Raw genomic sequence first — 20,238 nt, forward strand, 5'->3', positions numbered from 1 at the left:
AGAAGTTGTCAATAGAATTATTGTACATGCATTAAAGACGAGACTTCAAGGCAAAGGAAGGGATTGAGTTGAAGAATTACCTAGTGTTCTTTGGGCTTACAGAACTACTCCCCGGGCACCTACTCAAGAAACACCTTTCAGCTTAGTATATGGTGCTGAAGCAGTCCTTCCAGTTGAGATCGGAAAGATTTCTTCCCGGATAGAATCTTATCCGGACGATAATGATCAAAGCCGGGCCGTAGAATTGGACTTAGTTGAGGAAAAGAGAGACCGAGCGCTCGTCCGAATGGAAGCATACAGAGGTCGAGTTATGAAATCTTACAATAAGAAGGTCCGAGTCCGAGATTTCCAAATCGGGATTTAGTCATGAAAAAAGCTAACCGTGCTGGAGAGGTTGGGAAATTAGAAGCAAAATGGGAAGGGCCCTACAAAATCATCTGGAGGGTCAGCTCGGGATCTTTTTATCTCGAAGATGCGCAAGGACGTTATCTCAAGAGACCTTGGAATGTATTTAACTTAAAGCAGTATTATACATGACGCATGTAATCAATTCCCTGAGGATATAAATGAAAGATTTGCTTTTCTCGAAATTGTTGTATTATAGTATCCTACGTTCTGGAAGAAACAGTTAAAAGACCAGGGCACTACACCCTGGCTCGGGGCTCCGTACCTCGACCATTCCCAAGTCCCGATACATGCTCCCCGGCCCAAGGCTCCGCACCTTGGTTCTTAAAAGCCCAGGGCACTATACCCTGGCTCGGGGCTCCGTACCTCGACCGTTCCCAAGTCCCGGGACATGCTCTCCGGCCCAAGGCTCCGCACCTTAGTTCTTAAAAGCCCAGGTCACTACACCCTGGCTCGGGGCTCCGTACCTCGACCATTCCCAAGTCCCGGGACATGCTCCCCGGCCCAAGGCTCCGAGCCTTGGTTCTTAAAAGCCCAGGGCACTACACCCTGGCTCGGGGCTCCGTACCTCGACCATTCCCAAGTCCCGGGACATGCTCCCCGGCCCAAGGCTCCGCGCCTTGGTTCTTAAAAGCCCAGGGCACTACACCCTGGCTCGGGGCTCCGTACCTCGACCATTCCCAAGTCCCGGGACATGCTCCCCGGCCCAAGGCTCCGCACCTTGGTTCTTAAAAGCCCAGGGCACTACACCCTGGCTCGGGGCTCCGTACCTCGACCATTCCCAAGTCCCGAGACATGCTCCCCGGCCCAAGGCTCCGCACCTTGGTTCTTAAAAGCCCAGGGCACTACACCCTGGCTCGGGGGGCCGTTCCTCGATTAGGAAAGTCTGGAGATTTCCTTTGTAAACCAAGCTTCTCACTCCTAGAATATGAACCCGTGCTTAGAATCCGGGTCTAGCAAGGTTTGCATCTTAACTTCTTATCGAATATAAAGTACCTGATTCGCCATAAGGGTCGAGATCCCGGGCAAGAATTTAGCACGCCCGAGCGGTTCCTAGCACTTAAAAGAGTGTTATGCGTTTATCTGAGAGCAAATGTATCATTCGGTCGTTGAAGAAAAGAATAGATCGAGATATGGAGAAAAGGAAAATGATTTTTATAACAGAAGCCCGGAGGCAAAAATTACAAAAGAAAATATGGAAATACAAAGAAACAAATCTTAGGCTAGATCTTCTGCAGTAGATTTTTCCCCGGCATCTTCGGGAGCGATCTCGGTCTCCTTATCAACAGCATCGTCCTTGGGAAGGGAATCGATGGCTCTATCTATGTCCGGAAAGCCCTCTTTGTCTATGGGGATCAAGCCCTCCTCTTCAAATTGTTCTCGGCACTTCTCGAAGCCGACTTTGAAGTAGTTGTACGATCTATCCTCAACCGCCGCTTGAAAATCCGAAGATTGGAGGAAAACCGTCTTCCACTCCCCTTGGGTAAGTTGAAAGAGCTTGAGCTTGTATTCGGCAGCCACAACCCGGTGTTGCTGAAGAGTGGCTTCTTCCTCGAGATAACGAGCCCGGGACTCTAGAAAAGCAATTTGCTTTTGAGAAGCTTCTTCTCAAGCCAAACTTTCGTCCCGAGCACGCTGAGTCGAGACCAATTGTTGATTGGTCATTTCCAAGGAAGCAAGGAGACCGGTGACCTTCTCCTAGTGCAGCTTTTCAGCCCGGGCGATCTCCCCCCGAAGTTGGTCGTGGATCTCTTGAGTCGCCCGAGCCTGCCTGTTCGTCCTAGTAGCCGCTGCAGCCACCTCCTCGAAGGCCGAGACTATCATTTGAGCAGACTGAACGAAAAAAAGTTCAAGAATAATAGGCCGGTAAAAATGCTAGACAAAAGGAAGGAGAACTTACAGAGAAAAGCTGATTTGATCCCTCAAGAAACCTGTTGCTAGCAGGGACACTCTTCAAAAATATCGCTTCAGCGGGACGGAGCATCTGCTTGAAGCGCTTCGCACCACTAGCAGTGGCTCCCTCGAAAAAATGTTATTCAAAGGGAGCTCAGGGGTTGGGACCTCAGTAGTCTGTTGGGGAGGCAGGGGTCGGGCAGATTGGGAAGCACCTGGATCACCCTCAGATGGGCTTTCAAGAATGACCAGCTCGGGCTCTGCCACAGCTTTTCTTTTCCTCTGACTTAGAGGGACAAGGTCCTCAGTTTCTTCTGAAGTCTCAGCCATCACCCGGAAGGTGTCATCCCGGGGAGGATCCTCCTTGGTAACTTCGAATCTCTGGGACGCCTCCTCGGCAGCCCGTTTCTTTTCTGCTTCAACAGTTGCACGGCGAGCTGCAAGGTCTTTCTCCCGGGCGGTTTTCTCAGCTGCCCTTCTCTTGGCAAAAGCTGCCTGCATCTCGGAATTATCTGCACAGAGAAGAAATAAGGCTAAGCAAATGGAGAGGGAAACAAAGAAGAAAAAAGCGGTAGGGCAGAAAAGCGAATTACCGGGTTGAGAGCCCGAGCCCGCCACCTCATCAATTATACGGTCTTCGGGATCCTCAGCTCGGGGACTCAACCCGTAAGTAGTCAGATTCTCATCAGAGATGAGGGTGGAGGACGAATATTTGCGCCCCTCTACCAGATCTTGGCTGACAAGGAAGGGCTCTTCAAATTTATAGGTGCCGGGAATGGAAGGTTGAGTGGGAAGAGAAGAGAGAAAACCCGTCAGACAGGGAAGAGTCGAATAAAGAAGTATCTTCCTTTCCACCCTTTCTGCGAAGAGGGTATGTCATCAAGGAAGCGGGTATTTAGCCGGGCGGTCAAGGAAAAGGCATTATCCCCAAACCAACAAGAAAAATAGTAGTGAAGGATGAGAGGTTTGATGAGAAAATCGTTCATTCGGAAAAGAACATAGGTGGCAGCCATTATTCTAAAGGAGTTAGGGTGAAATTGATTAACTGGTACACCAAAAAACTTGGCAACCGCAATGAAAAAGGGGTGAACAGGAAATCGGAGACCATTCTTAATTTGGTCCCGAAAGAAAGTGGTGTACCCGGGAGGGGGGTTTTTGGCTCTATCAGAAGGCCCGGGTATCAGAATAGAAAGAGTAGGAGGAATATGGGCTAAGGCACGAAGTTCCTCACCAGCCTCCGAGCGCAGGGTGCTGCTCAGAGAGGAGAACCAAGGAACTCCCGGGGCCTCGGTAGGAGGAGGGCCCATAGCCCGGGCTTTACCCTTACCTTTCTTTTGGGCAAAAGCTCTGGAGTGATTAGAACTAGAGGGTTTAGAAGAAGAAAGAAGTTTAATTTGGTGGGCTACTGGTTTTTTAACCGATTGGGTAATACAGCGACGGGGGGGAGGGGGACTGAGAGGCATCGGAGCGCAATGCGGCGGATTCATCGCTAGGCGAGCCACGCGCGTTGGCTCCCAACGTAGAAGAAGTGGAATCAGACATTTTGGAGAAGGAAAACTTACGAGTAGGTAGGGAAGACGGTGGGGAGATCCCCGGAGGAAAACGACTTTGCACGATGAAGAACGAGAGAAATATCGCAAGATCTCCGCTGGAAAAACTCGAATCCGAAATAGTTTCGGCAAGAAAGGTAAACCATTATTTATAAAGGGATGGACTCGATCTCTGCCGTCGATTTGCATCCGATCGGATGGACGAGATGATCCTCGGGAATCGGTAAGTATGTGAAGGGACACACGCAATCATTATAGTGTCAGGCTTATCGACTCCTCGGGATTCGAAACGTTAATGACCGTTAGAGTAAAGGAACACGTGTCATTATGGCACCGTATTAATAGGCCAGGAGGTTTTTGAGGCCCCGGTAAGGTTGTCTTTTAGCCCGAAAAGCTTATTGTCCCGGGTTTGTGATCTCTAAGTCCGGGTAATGCGAGGCGCCGACATCTTATTTATATTGAATAACCCGGGATTATGTTCTGAGTCCGGGAGGTACCAGACCCTGGAATCATATCTTAACCAGGTACATTACAAGGACGCTCAATTTTAAGCACCGTGTTATTACGATTTATTATATAGTTGGTGTTTGAGCGCGCGTAAATTCACTCAGATTTACTTACAGAAGAATAATAAGGCAATATGCATCAAGTAAAAAGTTTTATTACAGAAAATAGCGGCGAACTGTTAGAACATCCATTACGTGAGATACAGAATCCTGCCACTCTGTTATCCAGTTGGTCAACTCGTGAATTCGGAGGTTGACGAAGGATTCATCAGTCATTATCTTATTCAACGCATGCCATTATTTCCACAGCATCATGTGTCGCAAAACTTCATCATCAGCCAGATCTGTAACTCGATCTACTACAAATTCTCGGGTGTACTTCCTCGCCCTCGCTCTTTGTGCTCGGGTAGGGGCGAGATGGTTGCGGTAGGTGTTCTCCAAGTCTTGAACCTTGAACCACACGTTCATGACCTTTACCCAGATAAGCTCTTCAATGGTCTTCTTTAATTCCTCCAGGTGAGGACGCATGGCATTAGTCACTCGGACATGAGTATTGCTGCAAGCGCTGGAACCACTTGAACTCGACATTTTGGATTGAGGATCACCTTGCATCTCTACCATATGATTTATTTATAGGCAAGCGTCCTGTAGTATAGAGGGAATCGAAGGGTCTCAAGCCAGTTGAAACGTTTCCTCGTTACTCAAAAGCGAAAGTTAATCGAAACCATCAAATCTAGACACGTGGACGACAAGGATGGCCCTCGAGAATTGTGCTGAGCAGATGAAAGGGCATGAACGGTTATCCAAGCGTCAATACGATGCATCTCGGGATATGGAACGTCTTGTTTCAACGAGAGTTTAATGACGATTCGCGTACCATTGCAACACCACGTTGGTAGACCGAGAGATTCCAGGCCCCGACTTATTCTTTTATAGACCAGGAGATTCCAGGCCCCGGCTTATTTTTTTGTGGATGGGGAAATTCGTGACCTTGGCATATCAGTTGACATGCCGAAATATCAAAAGCCCAAGCATCTTATCTTGAGTCTGGGGAGCATTAGTCACTTCAATATTCGTTATTTACCTTCATTTAATTTGGTTTTATCATTTATCGGGTATGTGCAAGAACAAAACAAAAAGGGTGTTGTATTTATTAAAAGAAGTGATCAGAAAGTACACGAAGATATTCATCTTCAACAGCAACTTGCCGTTGGTACAACCAGCCGGTTAGATTTCCGGTGGTGGTTTTGCTGAAGCTATCCGAACCGGCTATATCTTCCAGAATCTTCAGCTCCTTTTGTAGCATCAATGCATAGACACCATGGTGAGTAAAGATATCCACGTAATCCGCAACGAGGAGGCGCCGATGATATTTCCGCATGAGAGCCACATGCTTAGGAGTGGGAACCCCATCTACATACTGAGAAGATTCCAGCTCGTATAATTTTTCCCAGAAATGAAGTACTTTGCGGAAGACCTCGTCCTCCAGATCCGCTTTTCGTTTCTCTATGGCAGATGTCATAAACTCCTCCGCCATGTCGGGAACCTTCGAATTGCTTGAGCCTGCCATCACACTTCGCCGATAAAATTTTATTGGATATTACAGAAGGATAAGTAAGGTCACTATTTATAGGAGAAAGAGCTGATCCCCACCCTCGATCTGGATCTAATCGGACGATCACCAAGAGCCTATGAAATCGTGCATACAAGTGAAAAGACGTGTACGGATATCGAGGGAACAGGCTCATTATTACCTTGAGAAAGAGCGATTTTCGGCGAAGTTAATGCTTGTGCGTGCATCATGACGAAATCTTTTGAAATTCCCAAGAATACTAATAACAGATACTCAATATGGGGGAGATATTAAATCCCGGCGTGGACACTTAGGAGATCCCGTACCCACTAGTCCACTTTACGGTATGCTTTGGGATTATGGTGTGTGACTGAATCGGGACAGCGAGCCGAGCTCTAGCCCGACTATTTTAGGGATGGGTGGTGATACCCCCATTAGGATCCGGGTTGAAAATCACCCGATACCCAAGGTCACGACCCGTGTACAGGGTCAATTTCCTAACTATCCGGGTAAGTCTTTTCTTCCCGGGTAGTGTACCAGTAGCCCGGGCCTTTAAAGAGTCATCCGGGTATTTCTCACATTTCCGGGGGAAGTTCCCGGTTACACCACCACTTGGGCAACCTCGAGAATGGCACCACCTCGAGAAGTGAACCGCACTCGAGTGTGATTAATACAGGCAATCTAATCTGTCAGAACAACTTGGGTTTGGAGTGTCCGAGAAGTCATCAGAAGCTAGTGTGGTAAATCGACTTAGTAGATGACGCAGAAACCGAGGTAACTACCCATTTCTCTCCTATAAATAGCAGGTATTAATGTCATTTAATGGTGGTGAAAAACCTTTGAACTTGGAGCATTATACATATTTTCCTCAAATATTGCTTGTGTTCATCATTTTCCAACCTGCTGACTTAAGCATCGGAGTGGCCACGTCGGACACCCTTCCGGCGCCCATTCACGAGTTCTTTTCATTGTTTGCAGGCTGCGATCGAAACCATCTACTTAGCTCAAATTCCCAACCATTATAAATTACTGATTTGATCCGTTGGAGCTCCTTACCCGGCTCAACCATTTCAGCGCGATCATATCACTCTTGATAAGATATTCTCTCATTTTCAGACAATAAATTATACACATGGGATGATCATAGGATTTAATTTATAGTTAGCATTTGGATTTCATTTTTTTTTTTAATTTGGACGTTTTCACGTATTTATAGGGAAGTGCGTAAGCTTAAATGAAAGTCCATCAAATAAATTTTCTCCTCTTAATATAATTTTTTGTTGGCATTTGCACTCAGTTTTGGATACACTTCGGACGTTATATTCTTACACCTATGGATTCTTACACCACAATTACATATTTTTCCAAGTAATTTGATGGCTTACGGACAGGGTTGAGGTGGAATCATCACTAATAGAACTTTTGGTTTTTACTTCGTCACTGATTACTTCGGCAATTATTAATGATGAAGTAATATATACTGATAAACTTCGGTAATAATACCGGCGAAGTAAAACATTAATTTATACTTCAAAATTTAAAAAAACACCGGCTTCACTTCTAATTTTTTGTAACATTTTAATTCGACAGAGAAGTTTTGATGAAATAAAATGTTAAAAAAAATTAAAATTTATATTTAGTGAAATAAAAAATAACCATACTTAACTTTTAATTTCCCTTAATTACTTTGTAAAAAATTAACCAATAGTTAACTTTTAATCTTCCTCGATTTTTAAATTATAGCACCTAAAATTTGGAATAGCCACTAGACCACCCGGCTAGTTTTATTTATTGAATTAAAACTCTAATTTGAAATGGAGACTAAAACTCTAATTTTATTTATTGAATTAAAATACATTTTTTAAATTTAATCTAATAAAAATCTAATATATACACATATATTGGCCCAAAACCCACCCGGCTCATAACCCTTGGACCTGACTTCAGCAGCCTCGCGTACGTTTACTCTTCCTTCACTTTCATCCTCGCGCGGCTTCAGCAGCTTCCCTTCAGGTCTGTCATTTTTTGGTGTTTGCCTCGGATTTATGCTGGTTTCATTTTTGTAACTTCCTTCCAATTAGTTTTGTTGCTGGTTTGTCCAAGATTGTTGCCTCTATGATTGAAGGGTTTCGATTTTGTAATTTCAAATTTTTGTTGTTGGTTTAATTTTGTAATTTCAGATTTTTGTTGTTGGTTTAATTTTGAAAATTTTTCTAAAGACTTGTACACAAATATACGTAGGTTTCAATTTTGTAATTTCAAATTTTTGTTGTTGGTTTAATTTTGAACACTTTTCTAAAGACATGTACACAAATATACGTAGGTATATATTTGTGGTGTTGAGTTTGCAGAAATTTGGTACAATTCATTCATATGGAGAGAAAAGGATCTGTGGTGGGAGATCAAAAGTTAGGGGAAGTTGAATATATATAGTATATAGGCATTCTGAGGATTTCATTTGGTACACAGTCTGCCATACTGAGGATTGCATTATGAGGATTTCATTCTGTGGTGGGAGATCAAATGTCATACTCATTTCTTAGAGTTAGTCTTACTCAATCTGCCATTTCAACTCGTTAAAAAAAATGTATGTGGTATTTGTTTATTGCTGAGGACTATTCTGGCAGCTAGCTTTACACTAGGGGTGTCAAATGCGACACGACCCGTCAACCTGACACGATCCAATACGGAAAAAATCATGTTCGGGTGGGGGTTTTTTGGGTTCGGGTTGGGTGTGTTCGGGTTAGTGTCAGGTTAGACGGATTTCGGGTTGGGTCGGGCTGGGTCACGGGTTGACCCGATTTTTTTTTGTTGTTGAAAATATTACCTATATTTTTATATATTGTATGTTTAAACAAAATTTATTGTATATTTATATGATAAATTTTCATTATTTTAATATTTATTTTGTATATTTTTTATTTTTTTAATAATTGTTTATTTGATTTAGTAAATATACTTTTAATTTTCTACAGTTAAACTTTCAAATTTAAATCAGAAATTTTGTTATTATGTGTTTAAATTTAAATATTATAATTATTTTTTTATTTTTTCGAATTTTTTGATTAATTTTTTTTAAAAAATAAATAAAATTAGGGTTAGGCGGGTTAAACGGGTTGAGTCGGGTTAGACGGGTTCGTGTTTGGGTTGTGGGTTTTCGGGTTGGGCTCGGGTTGAAAAAAAATAAAAAAAATTCGTGTGTTGACCCGAAACCCGACATGGTTGACACCCCTACTTTACAGCGGGTTATCGTGAATCAGTTGTTCAATGGATTGATTTTTCAATTTCGAAAAAATTGACATTCTGGCAGCGAGCTTCACATTTTTGGATTTTTACTCTGTTTTCATCTAGTATAATTATGAGGATTTCAGTTTAAGTTTGTCTTAGATGATATCTCATTATCTTGTGAATATTTTCTTTACGAGAGCTCGTTTTCTTGTAAATTGTTGGATTTGTAATGTTTTAATCTCACGTATTTCACGAGAAAACCTAATTTATCCAATAATATGTAATGATAGGTGTAGGATTATTATTTTTTTTGGGGGGTAGAATATTAGGTTTAGGTGTAGGATTTATTTATCCGTAATTACAAGTCGACCTTGAAAGCACCTAACTTTTATATTTTGAGACTTATAATTATAATTAATAATAATGGTAATGCCAATAATACACACAAGTTGATTTTGTATTAGACTATTATTAGGCAAACACGTATATATACTGAAGTTTGTATTAGGTATTAGGTACATTTTATATTTAAATTTTATGTGAAATTCTTATTGCCTTATACTAATATATAATAATTCCATAAATAAAGCAAATGGATATTTACACAGGTTTATTGTATAACTTTTTCTTATTTATTGTAATATTTTCAGGTTTTGATCAAATCCACATTGAAGAAAGTTAGAGTCCTTGAAGTTTGAAGAAAACCTTCATCTAACGGTAAATAATACATAAATTTATTGTTATATTTTTTGGGATTTTCCTATATTGAAATGGATAAATCCTGGGTTCACTTGGATATAAGGTCCAAACAACATGAGGAGGGTGTGGAACAGTTCATTAAAGATTGTTTACAATATCCCCACATCGACCTCAATTTAATTCATTGTCCTTGTTGCAAATGTATAAATCTAAAAAAGGACCAGTTAAGTTCATTCGAGAGCATCTTTATTTCCATGGTTTTAGTCAAAATTATGTGAATTTTTGGATTTGGCATGGTGAATATGCTAAAAATGATAGAGTAAATTTGATTATCAACCAAGAGCCAGTTGATGATTATCATGACGACTTTGAAACCGCTAATATGTGTGAGGCAGCATATGATAATTATACATAAAATATGATTATTTACTTCCGCACTAAATTAAATGATGAAGTAATAAAATACAAAATAACTCGTCATATTAAAATTGTGTCGAAGTTAAAGAAAGAATTTACTTCACCACGACTCAATAATTGTGAAGTCGTTCTCTATTAATTACTTCATTATAATACAAAAAAATGAAGTCTTTTAAATCTACTACTTCGTCATTAAATGTAAATTGTGATAACAGAAGATCAAATACTTCAACAAATAAAAGTTATGGTGAAGTTATAGAATATATTTACTTCATCATATATGGTTTCATAACATCGAAGTCGTTCGCATCAATTACTTCACCAAAACATAAAATCTGTGAAGTTAATTAACACATTTACTTCGTCATTCAATGTAAACTATGTAGTTATATATAAGCTAGTAATTGTGCACTTTAAGAAATCGATGACGTAAAAGATGTTTTACTTCGGCATCGGTCTAATTCCGGACCGGTTTTCCCTCATTGAATCGGCCAAAGACTTCGCTAATTTCTTGGATGACTTCGGTGATAATGCGAAGTAAAATGGTATCTTATTACTTCACATGCGTCTACTTCGGCTTCGGCAATTATCTACCTATGACTTCATTTAATATGCGAAGTAAATCAAAGAAATTCTACTAGTGCGTAATTCCAAATTGTAAAATAAATTTTTTAAGCTATCTGTATATTATTTATAATTATTATTACTATTAAAAAAAGAATCAATATTCTAAAATATATATATATATATATATATATATATATATATATATATATATATATTATATTTTTACTTTATAATGAAAACAGTTAAAATTGGATTTATAACAAATTAATAAATAGTTTATAAATTAAGATTTTGTTATGCACGCTATTCAGGATGAAATTTTTTCAATTTAAATCTATTTCTCCCCAAGTTTTTCTCGTTATATTCAAATAATTAAAACAGAGAGAGGGTTCAAGCTGAATCAAAACAGAGTTTCTTTCTTCGGGTTTTCTTGAAAGAAATGGTTCCCGACGAATCGAGCAAGTGAAAATGTCTGCCGGACGATGTGAAATTTGAAGTATTAGCACGATCGCGAGTACAATCTCTCATAAAATTGAGCAAAAAATCAAAATTTTGCTACTCGTTGCTGTCAAATAAATTTTTCATGGAGACGCAATTGGAGGTCTCAAAATCACGACCACTAACTGATGTTCAAAACTGGTAATGGGATTGAAACGGTCGATGGAGATCAAGATCCCATTCTTTTCCGTTTCTTGAATGAAAGTGGTGCAGTTCGAATACTGGGTTCTTCGAATGGACTAGTTCGCATGGTTTTTCAAGAAAGGGGTTATTCCATCTTAGTTTGCAATCCTGTCACGAGAAAACTTAGGTGGCTCCCCGACTGTAATTTCTGGTGTTCTTATGGGTTTGGCCATGACCCAGAGAATAATGATTACAAATTAGTTAGATCCAGGGACGACGAAGAGAAAGAAGTACAAATATTCAGGTTCAAATATGATTCTTGGCGCACATTAAATTGGCTACGGGGAAGTGGTCGATGACCCCGACGTGTACGTGGAAAGATCACTCCATTGTAAGGTCCGCTCCGATGAGAATAATTGGGACGTGGTAGCTAGCCCAAGATTTGTCATCGGAGACCTGCCAAAGATTTGTCATCGGAGACCTGCCAAACCACGTCCAAATTATTCTCACTGGAGCGGACCTTCCAATAGAGTGATCTTTCCACGTACACGCCGGGGTCATCGACCACTTGCCCGTAAGGCCAATTCCATGTGCGCCAAGAATCATATTTGAAGCTAAATATTTGTACTTCTTTCTCTTCATCGTCCCTTAATCTAACTAATTTGTAATCATTATTCTCTGGGTCATGGCCAAACCCATAAGAACACCAGAAATTACAGTCGGGGAGCCACCTAAGTTCTCTCGAGACAGGATTGCAAACTAAGAGGGAAGAACCCCTTTCTTGAAAAGCCATGCAAACTAGTCCATTCGAAGAACCCACTCTTCGAAATGCACCACTTTCATTCAAGAAACGGAAAATAATGGGATCTCCATTGACCGTTTCGATCGCATTGCCAGTTTTGAACATCAGTAGTGGTCGTGATTTTGAGACCTCCAATTGCGTCTCCATGAAAAATTTATTTGACAGCAATGAGTACCAAAATTTTGATTTCTTGCTCCATTTTATGAGAGATTGTACTCGCGATCGTGCTAATACTTCAAATTTCACATCGTCCGGCAGAAATTTCCACTTACTCGATTCGTCGGTAACCATTTCTTTCAAGAAAACACTGAAAACCCGAAGAAAGAAACCCTGTTTTGATTCAGCATGAACCCTCTATCTCTGTTTTATTTATCTGAATATAACGGGAAAAACTTGGGAAGAAATAAACTTAAATTGGCGACATCTTTCCCGACAGCAACAAACACAAGCCCAGTTGACATAGATCCTATGTTTAACAAAAGGATCTCTCCCCTTGCCAGTTTCGAGACTTTATCCTGTCCCTCTGCATCCTTCGTCCGAACACACACTAGACGACGCAGCAAAAAGATCTTAACCTGTAGCGCAGTAAATCATTTAACAAAAGTACTTATACTCAAATGAGATCTCGGCTGCCATTTTTTCAGATGAAACAAGCTACGAAAATACAGCATAAACGTAAAGTTGTAGCTGTTCGAATTGACACTTGCCTCTAGTTCAACGTACACTTCAGGGAGTGAGCCAACCTCTCCAAGAACCTGGCCAACCAACCTATCTGCACGTGTAAGCGTTGGATCCATGGTTGTTCCAACTCCAATAAGGCCCCCGGGAACGGCAAATTGTAATTCGTTTTGTTCAGCGTATAAAGAGACTATTCTTGAGTATAAAGGTGTGCACTTGATGTTACCATTTTTGTCCTTCAATACAATACCTGGACGGACCTCGATAAATTGATTTACCTTCAAAACACCCTGCAAGAGTAACCATAAAGTTCTTTCATATTGCATCAGCTGTCCATTCACAAATTTACTTTTGGGAAAGTAAACCAACAAGACGAGATTGATAACTTGTTCATATGGATTTTAATATTTGGGAAGAATGGTTTAGAAATCTTGGAGTTGTGGTTATTTAATGACCAATTCTGGACCTATATTCCTCATTTTCTAGCTTTTGGGCATACAGATGCGTTAAATCTAAATACTTTGGTGGACCACCTTCTATTTACTCGAGCTTTTGGGAGGAGTGCCTAAAAAATATGAAAGCTGAATATGATCTTTAACATACTGGAAAGCTACTTTCAAGGCATTTCAGCTTCAAATAAACAATGGTCACTGACAGAAAACCAAACACTAACAAAGAAAAAGCTGAATAAGCAAGTCTTATAAGGATATGTGGCCTGAAATAAAAATGTTAATCTTCCAAGTTTCAAGTAATAAAAGAAAATTTACCTTCAGAATACTTCCACCGGCAACACCACCATGGATTTCATCAACACTTTCACAACCAGGCTTGTTGATGTCAAACGACCGGATTACGTTCATAATTGGCGGTGAAACGAAGTTCCTCTCTGGAATGGGGATTTTCTTCACAATGTGTTCACACACAGCGTCAATATTATACTTCAGCTGCGCAGAAATTGGTATCACCGGTGCACCAACTGCAACAGTTCCCTGTCGAGATATATTGAAAGAAGAAAGTTAAATGTACGCATCAGTGAAATTTGTATCGCATCAGAGGCATCAATTAACCTGGATGAAATTCTGAATGGCTTCGTGGTGGTTGATGGTAACATTTTCCGGAACTAGATCAACTTTATTCTGAAGTATTATAATGTGCTGAAGACGCATAATTTCAACAGCAGCTAAATGCTCAGACGTCTCAGGTTGAGGACAACTCTCATTGGCAGCTATGAGAAGTAAAGCTCCATCCATAATTGCCGCACCATTAAGGCCATCTCCAACCCATATCTTCTATTTTTCATCCTCTATCCTCTAAAATAGATATCCGTGATCTCTATTTTTAAAAACCTTCTCCAACCCATATCCTCTAAATATATTACAAAATACTCTAACTTTTTTTCATTTTCAAAAACACACCCATATAATTATATAATTACATAATGTATTATATAACCGAACTTAATTAATTCGATAAACATAATACAATAAAACATGATTATTATTTTAAAAAAACACACATATAATTATATAATTACATAATGTATTATATAACCGAACTTAATTAATTCGATAAACATAATACAATAAAACATGATTATAATCTAATAAATTATGTTATTAATTTTTGTGATCATTATCTTGTTTATTATTTCCATTTCATGATTATTATAAACAATAAACTTATAATTAATTCATGAAAATAATAAAACAAGTAAAATAAATTAACTAAGTATAAAAATTATTTAACATTAAAATTAATAAATTAAATAATTTGAAATATAATAATATAAAATAGAGCAAAACAAATACATAAAAATACAAAAAGACTATTTTGCAATTGTTACGATGGCATTTCAGTAATTATTTCACACTCCTTTTCAATCTTCTATATGAACAGTGATACTCCATAAATAGAGGATCACTATTGCATACTCTAAAATGGAGGAAACAAATAGAGTACGGTTGGAGAAGATTTCGTCCTCCATAATGGAGGAATCCTCCATTATGGAGGACGGTTGGAGATGCCCTAAGCATTGTAGCCATGAGAATATCATGACCCTGTGGCATCAGGACAATTTTTTTTTTGGCGAATATAAATATACTTGAAGCCCAGTTGAAAGGTTTGGTTAAAATATAAATACCACCAAAAAAAAAGCCTAACCGACACTCCTAAAGAAACATTTTCAAACAAATAGGCATGGGAAACATTACCGGGCAATCAACAAAAGAGATATGCCTAAGCAATTTCATCTTGCTGTTCTCAAAGCCAGGCACATCACACATTGGACTGTCTTCTTTTCCACTTCCATATGCCCTGAAAAGAAACACAAGTCAGGTAATAAATTCACATCAATGAGCAAACTCGACTTTGCAGGACTTACTTGTAGCACATGGGTCGAGGGCATCGATCATCTTCACACTTGTATATTTTTACATTGGCATACCCAAGTTTGATGGTAATATTACGTTCCAATTCGTTTTTAAAGCGAACAGTCTGCGAGTAAAAGGCATTCCAAATTGCAAGAACTTCGATTGGTGAATACAGTAACAAAGAGTTACAAGTTCTACTAGCATAAACTTTAGTAGAAGGTGACTTCCTCCAACAAGGTGACTTCCTCCAACAAGGGCAATGCAACCATCAAAATTCCAAAGATACTTAAACTGGTCATATTCCAAGGTTTTTAAACTAGTCAGCATATGGCCCAATTGTTATTTTCTCTGAGCCAATAATTTTCAAATTAAGCAACGCATCACCCAGATCCTCACAGAACTTTAATTCTACAACAAGCATGCATTTCCAAACTCACAAGTTCAAGAAATGGCTTATATACCTGGACACCAGATATGGCTTTTACAACTGTTGACTTCCCGTGAGCCACGTGACCAATCGTCCCTGGAGGAGTAAAATAACAACGTGGGATTATCAAACACAATACTTAAAAGATGAAAAAATAATCATATTGTACACATAAAGCAGTTTAAAGCACAATAAAACACAAGCTAACCTAAGTTTATTGTAGCCTGGCGAGAAATAACCTCAGGCGAGAGTGGATGGAGCTTTGTCACATCCAGCTTACTTACATCCTGCTCCATCAACCCCTTTTTAGACATTCTTGCAAATTTTGATTGTTCCCTAAATACCCAAGTAGGAAATTTTGTGCAGAGTGGGGATGACACTTGAAAAGATCACAATTGACCGTAACCAAATGTGACACTAACTGCAACGCCTCGTCTGGTGGCCGGCAATGATCCAAAAACTAAAGCAGTCTGCGAGTATAATCTACTGAAAATTTTAGGACATGATGACTGAAGATATAAAGAGCAGTGAATGCTGAAGCTATTCTGCAGTCTGCATTCTTATCATAGAAGCTCAAATGGTTTTTAATAATTAATTCAACTTTGTTGATCATCAGAGAAACATACTAGTTAGGATATTAAAAGCCATTGGAGACACATTCAATCTCACGAAAAATAAAGCCTTTTATCCTTCACCACCAATATCAAAAAGAACATATTTTCACAGCAACTATATGCTTACAAGACCGACTCAAAAAAAAAAATTCAGATTATTCAATTCATGAAATCCAGTAACGAAAATATAACTTGAAACTGGAATCTATTTTAAATTATATTATTGCATATGATTCTAAGTTACAAATATACTCATTTGCATGATGAAATACGTGTGCTTTAACTCCACACTCTAATATCAAATGGCATTAGGGATTTTAATACAATTGTCCCATAACTATAATATATTTTTATTTTTATATAAGAAAGATACAACAAAATAAGAATATTTATATTGTCGATAAAAATAACTATAGTATATTCCCATATACTCACTAACTTTTACGTTCATTTTTGGTCCCTAGAATTTAATAAATATCATAAATTAGTCTCTACAATTATATTTAACCATAGAATTATTTATGAATACTGATTGTTTTGCATTATTTAAAGATTTAAGCTTAATAAAATTATGAAAAATTAGGTTTAAGCTTAAATAATTATTATAAGTCTAAGTTTTTAATTTTCGAATTTGACACCTTATCGAACACACCGAGCCATCTCCCAAAATACCCGAGTCACGACCAAGCCACCTTGAGCCAAACTCAAGTCAACCCATCTAGGAACCTTCCGTACCAAGCCCAGCCCCTGGAACCTAACCCAAAATCGCTCAAACTCCTTCCGGAAACTCACCCAAAATCTGCATATGTGCGTGTGTGAGTATCCTTGGTGTAATAGGTTCCCTTGTCAACTAGGACACCTCCAAGCCTTAACCACACGACCCCTCACGACACTAACCCTCCCTGGACCGCGCCCAGACCAAGCCAGAGCAACCCAAGTCCCTGAACTCGTGCACCAAGCACCGCACCAGAAACATGCAGCTTGACCGAGACTCCTCCTTGGATAGAACTCCACGTTTTTGCTGCTAAGGCCCCAACCACCGAGCCACCCCTTGAACCAGCCCCTCAAGCACCATCTTAGGACCCTAACGACCTAACCTAGCCCAGCCCAGACCCCCTGGCCGAGCCCCTCTCTTCCCTGCACCACAGCAACAACCCGCGCTACTTTCATGGAGCTTCGCGGGTTGGAGTCCTAGCTTGCTAGGACTCCTTCCCAGCCTCTTGTCTCGGGTCCTAGCATGGCTAGGACTCTTCCCTTGGCCCCTAACAGACCCTAGCCATGCCCTGGTCCCAACCGAACCCAAGTCCAGTAGCAACACCCATGAACCGAGCCCTTGTGATCCACCAAATTAATTTTGTTCCCATCTTGTTTGTTTACGTATGCTGTGATTAAAGTGCATCCTAGGACTCTTTAAATTGTGTAAAAACAACCCTTAAACAATCGCTGATCATGGCAGCCCCTTTGTGTATGGAAACAACAATTTTTTTGAATCAAACCATGCCTTAAAAACTCATGCTTGAACAAAAACGAAAATAATTAAAAAGTGTCACTTGATCTTCATGCAATCCATAGTTAAATACATAATATATATTGTGATGATGAGTAAAGGAAAGAATATGACGTGCCTTTGCGTTTTACTCGCACGGTTATTCGTTGACGATTGACGGGGCAATACCTTGGCTTTGAATTCTCCTTGGCTTTCTCGATTTTTACCTTCAATTATTGTAGATGTGTGTGTCGTGTGTTGGGGTGGGGGAGAGTTTCTGAATTTTTAATGAGTGTGGGGCGTGAGTTATGAGAGTGGGGGTGGGTTTTTAATATATTTTATAATTAATTAATTACTAATTAGGCTTAGGCCAATTAAGCATATAATTAGGCCCCATTTAGGATCGAGTTTATAGTTTAGAGAGGTAAATAAATTCTTTTAAAAAATTATTAAATTCAAGATATCACTATGAACTGGACTTTATAGTTTTTATCTGTACAAATCCCGTTTCTCGACAAATCGGATGCAATTAAACCAATTTGAGATTATTTTCAAAGTGTGGAATGGTCTCACTCGGTGAAAGATATATATGTTCAATAAGCTTATATTTTAACAGGATGAACCGAATAAGTATATATTAATGTAGTTTAATTTGTAAATTTTTATTTTTATTTTATTTTTGACTATAGGGCTTGTGATTTTATTGAGAATGTGGAAGATCGTCTATTAGAATTTTTACCAACCAAAAGGGAAACAACGTGATTAATAGTTGATTTTTTTTTAATTATTATTAATAAACTAAGCAATTACCTCAAATAGTGGCTTCACGGGTTGTGCTGCATGCTGGCTTTCAGCTTTTTCCCATAACATTCAATTATTATTTAATATCTGATAGAGTAGGTGCCCGTCGAGCCAAGTGTTGGCCGAGTGTTCACAATGAAACTCTATGAATAAGCAATCTTTATTTTAATAATATTTGAAATTATTATTTTGGCAAATCTTTATCTGTATACCCATGCTAGCTGCATAGATAAAGCCCTTGAATATACAAATAGTAGAAAGAATATGAGATGCTCATATGATGAGTATCATGAAACTCATATTTGTAATACTGTATATTCTAAACGGTTCCTAGTCGATTCAGCCGCCACTAAGAAGGATATAGGCCGCTCGAGTTAGAGACTAGTATCTGCGATGTGAGTACTATGTTTCATTGGTAGGGGACATTGTGATGTCCGAACATGCAGATAGGTGCTCCTTGTAGAGTGCACTGAACAACCCTCCATAAAAGGACTTTCCAAGTGGTTCTCACTTATCGAGTGGAAAAGTCCTGGTTTATGGTTGTGCAGAATTAGTCCTTATGACCCGGGACAACATTGAGACTCTATGTGCTAGAATTACACTTTGACTTGTTTACCGACTCTCATGGGGTCATCAGGTGGCAAGGTTGGGTGTTCTGTCGAAACACATAGGAGTCGATGCATTGTAGTCGGGGATTCACCGCTTACCTTCGGGTATGGATATCCTATGTGTTATCATGTGTATGTAGATCGAAATCTCTGGCCAGAGTATGGTTGTAATTATGAAAGGTGTTTCATAGATTGCACCATCGATACAACTACGACATGACACATAGTATCGATTCATTGACAACTCTCGATAAACCAATGGTTGTCGAATCGATCGGGATATATGAGTTGAAGGGACCGTACTGTACGCTAACCATAATTGAATGGTTCTTGCAGGCACTATCATGTGATACCTAGGGAATCACGTAAGCGATGCTGCTAGGCGTTTAACGTGATTGGTTGGGTACTATCAGACTTGAGTTCTGACGTTCTTACTATCAAGGAGTTGATAAGTAAGAATGGAGCAATTGGGGTATGCTCGAATAAGGACATGTTTAGTCCGAATCACATGGAGATGTGAACCCACGGCTAGTTGTATCAATGAACCATTGAGGGCCACACAAGTACTAGCTTTGTAAATCCCGATGAGAAGTAAAAATAGTTCAATGTGTTGAACGGCTTATAAAGGAGTTTATAAGCGTAAGGAAAATTAGAAGTATGACTTCTATAAAGGAGAAAATAGTTCAATGTGTTGAACGACTTATAAATGAGTTTATAAGTGCAAAGAAAAATAGAAGTATGACTTCTAAGAGAGAAACATAAATTTTAATTTATGGAAGTGTTCCTAAGATTAAAATTTGGCCAAGTAAATAATGTAGTTGAAAATTGTGATTTTCATAAACATTATTGTGGACTAAATTAAATTAATTCAAGTGTTGAATTAATTAAACACTAGTGGACCTAGTAGAGTCTAAATAATTAAATTAATTCAAGTGTTGAATTAATTAAATAACATTGGGCCTTGTAGAACCCAATTGGAAATAATTATTTAACT

The 20,238-nt window shown here is 39.3% G+C and overlaps 1 protein-coding gene and 1 long non-coding RNA gene across 2 annotated transcripts in view; one reads left to right on the top strand and one right to left on the bottom strand.

Moving 5' to 3' along the window:
* The first annotated feature begins 7,839 nt into the window (after window positions 1–7,839).
* The window catches only part of LOC140809413 (uncharacterized), an 88,501-nt gene continuing 76,102 nt past the window's right edge, over window positions 7,840–20,238 (top strand). Inside the window, exons 1-2 of the long non-coding RNA XR_012113110.1 lie at window positions 7,840–7,940; window positions 9,806–9,872. This is a non-coding gene — a long non-coding RNA (uncharacterized lncRNA). The remainder of the gene's footprint in view (window positions 7,941–9,805; window positions 9,873–20,238) is intronic.
* Window positions 12,271–16,443, bottom strand: LOC140809412 (uncharacterized). The gene is made up of 9 exons (XM_073167026.1): window positions 15,944–16,443; window positions 15,770–15,831; window positions 15,320–15,432; window positions 15,150–15,252; window positions 14,970–14,996; window positions 14,007–14,207; window positions 13,707–13,928; window positions 12,963–13,229; window positions 12,271–12,830 (listed from the first exon to the last, which is right to left on the bottom strand). The coding sequence occupies exons 1-9, from the start codon at window positions 16,047–16,049 to the stop codon at window positions 12,627–12,629; spliced, it is 1,305 nt and encodes a 434-aa protein (XP_073023127.1). The 5' UTR covers window positions 16,050–16,443; the 3' UTR covers window positions 12,271–12,626.

The sequence above is a fragment of the Primulina eburnea genome, chromosome 13 (genome assembly GCF_022965805.1).
Source record: "Primulina eburnea isolate SZY01 chromosome 13, ASM2296580v1, whole genome shotgun sequence".
Taxonomy (NCBI): Eukaryota; Viridiplantae; Streptophyta; class Magnoliopsida; order Lamiales; family Gesneriaceae; genus Primulina; species Primulina eburnea.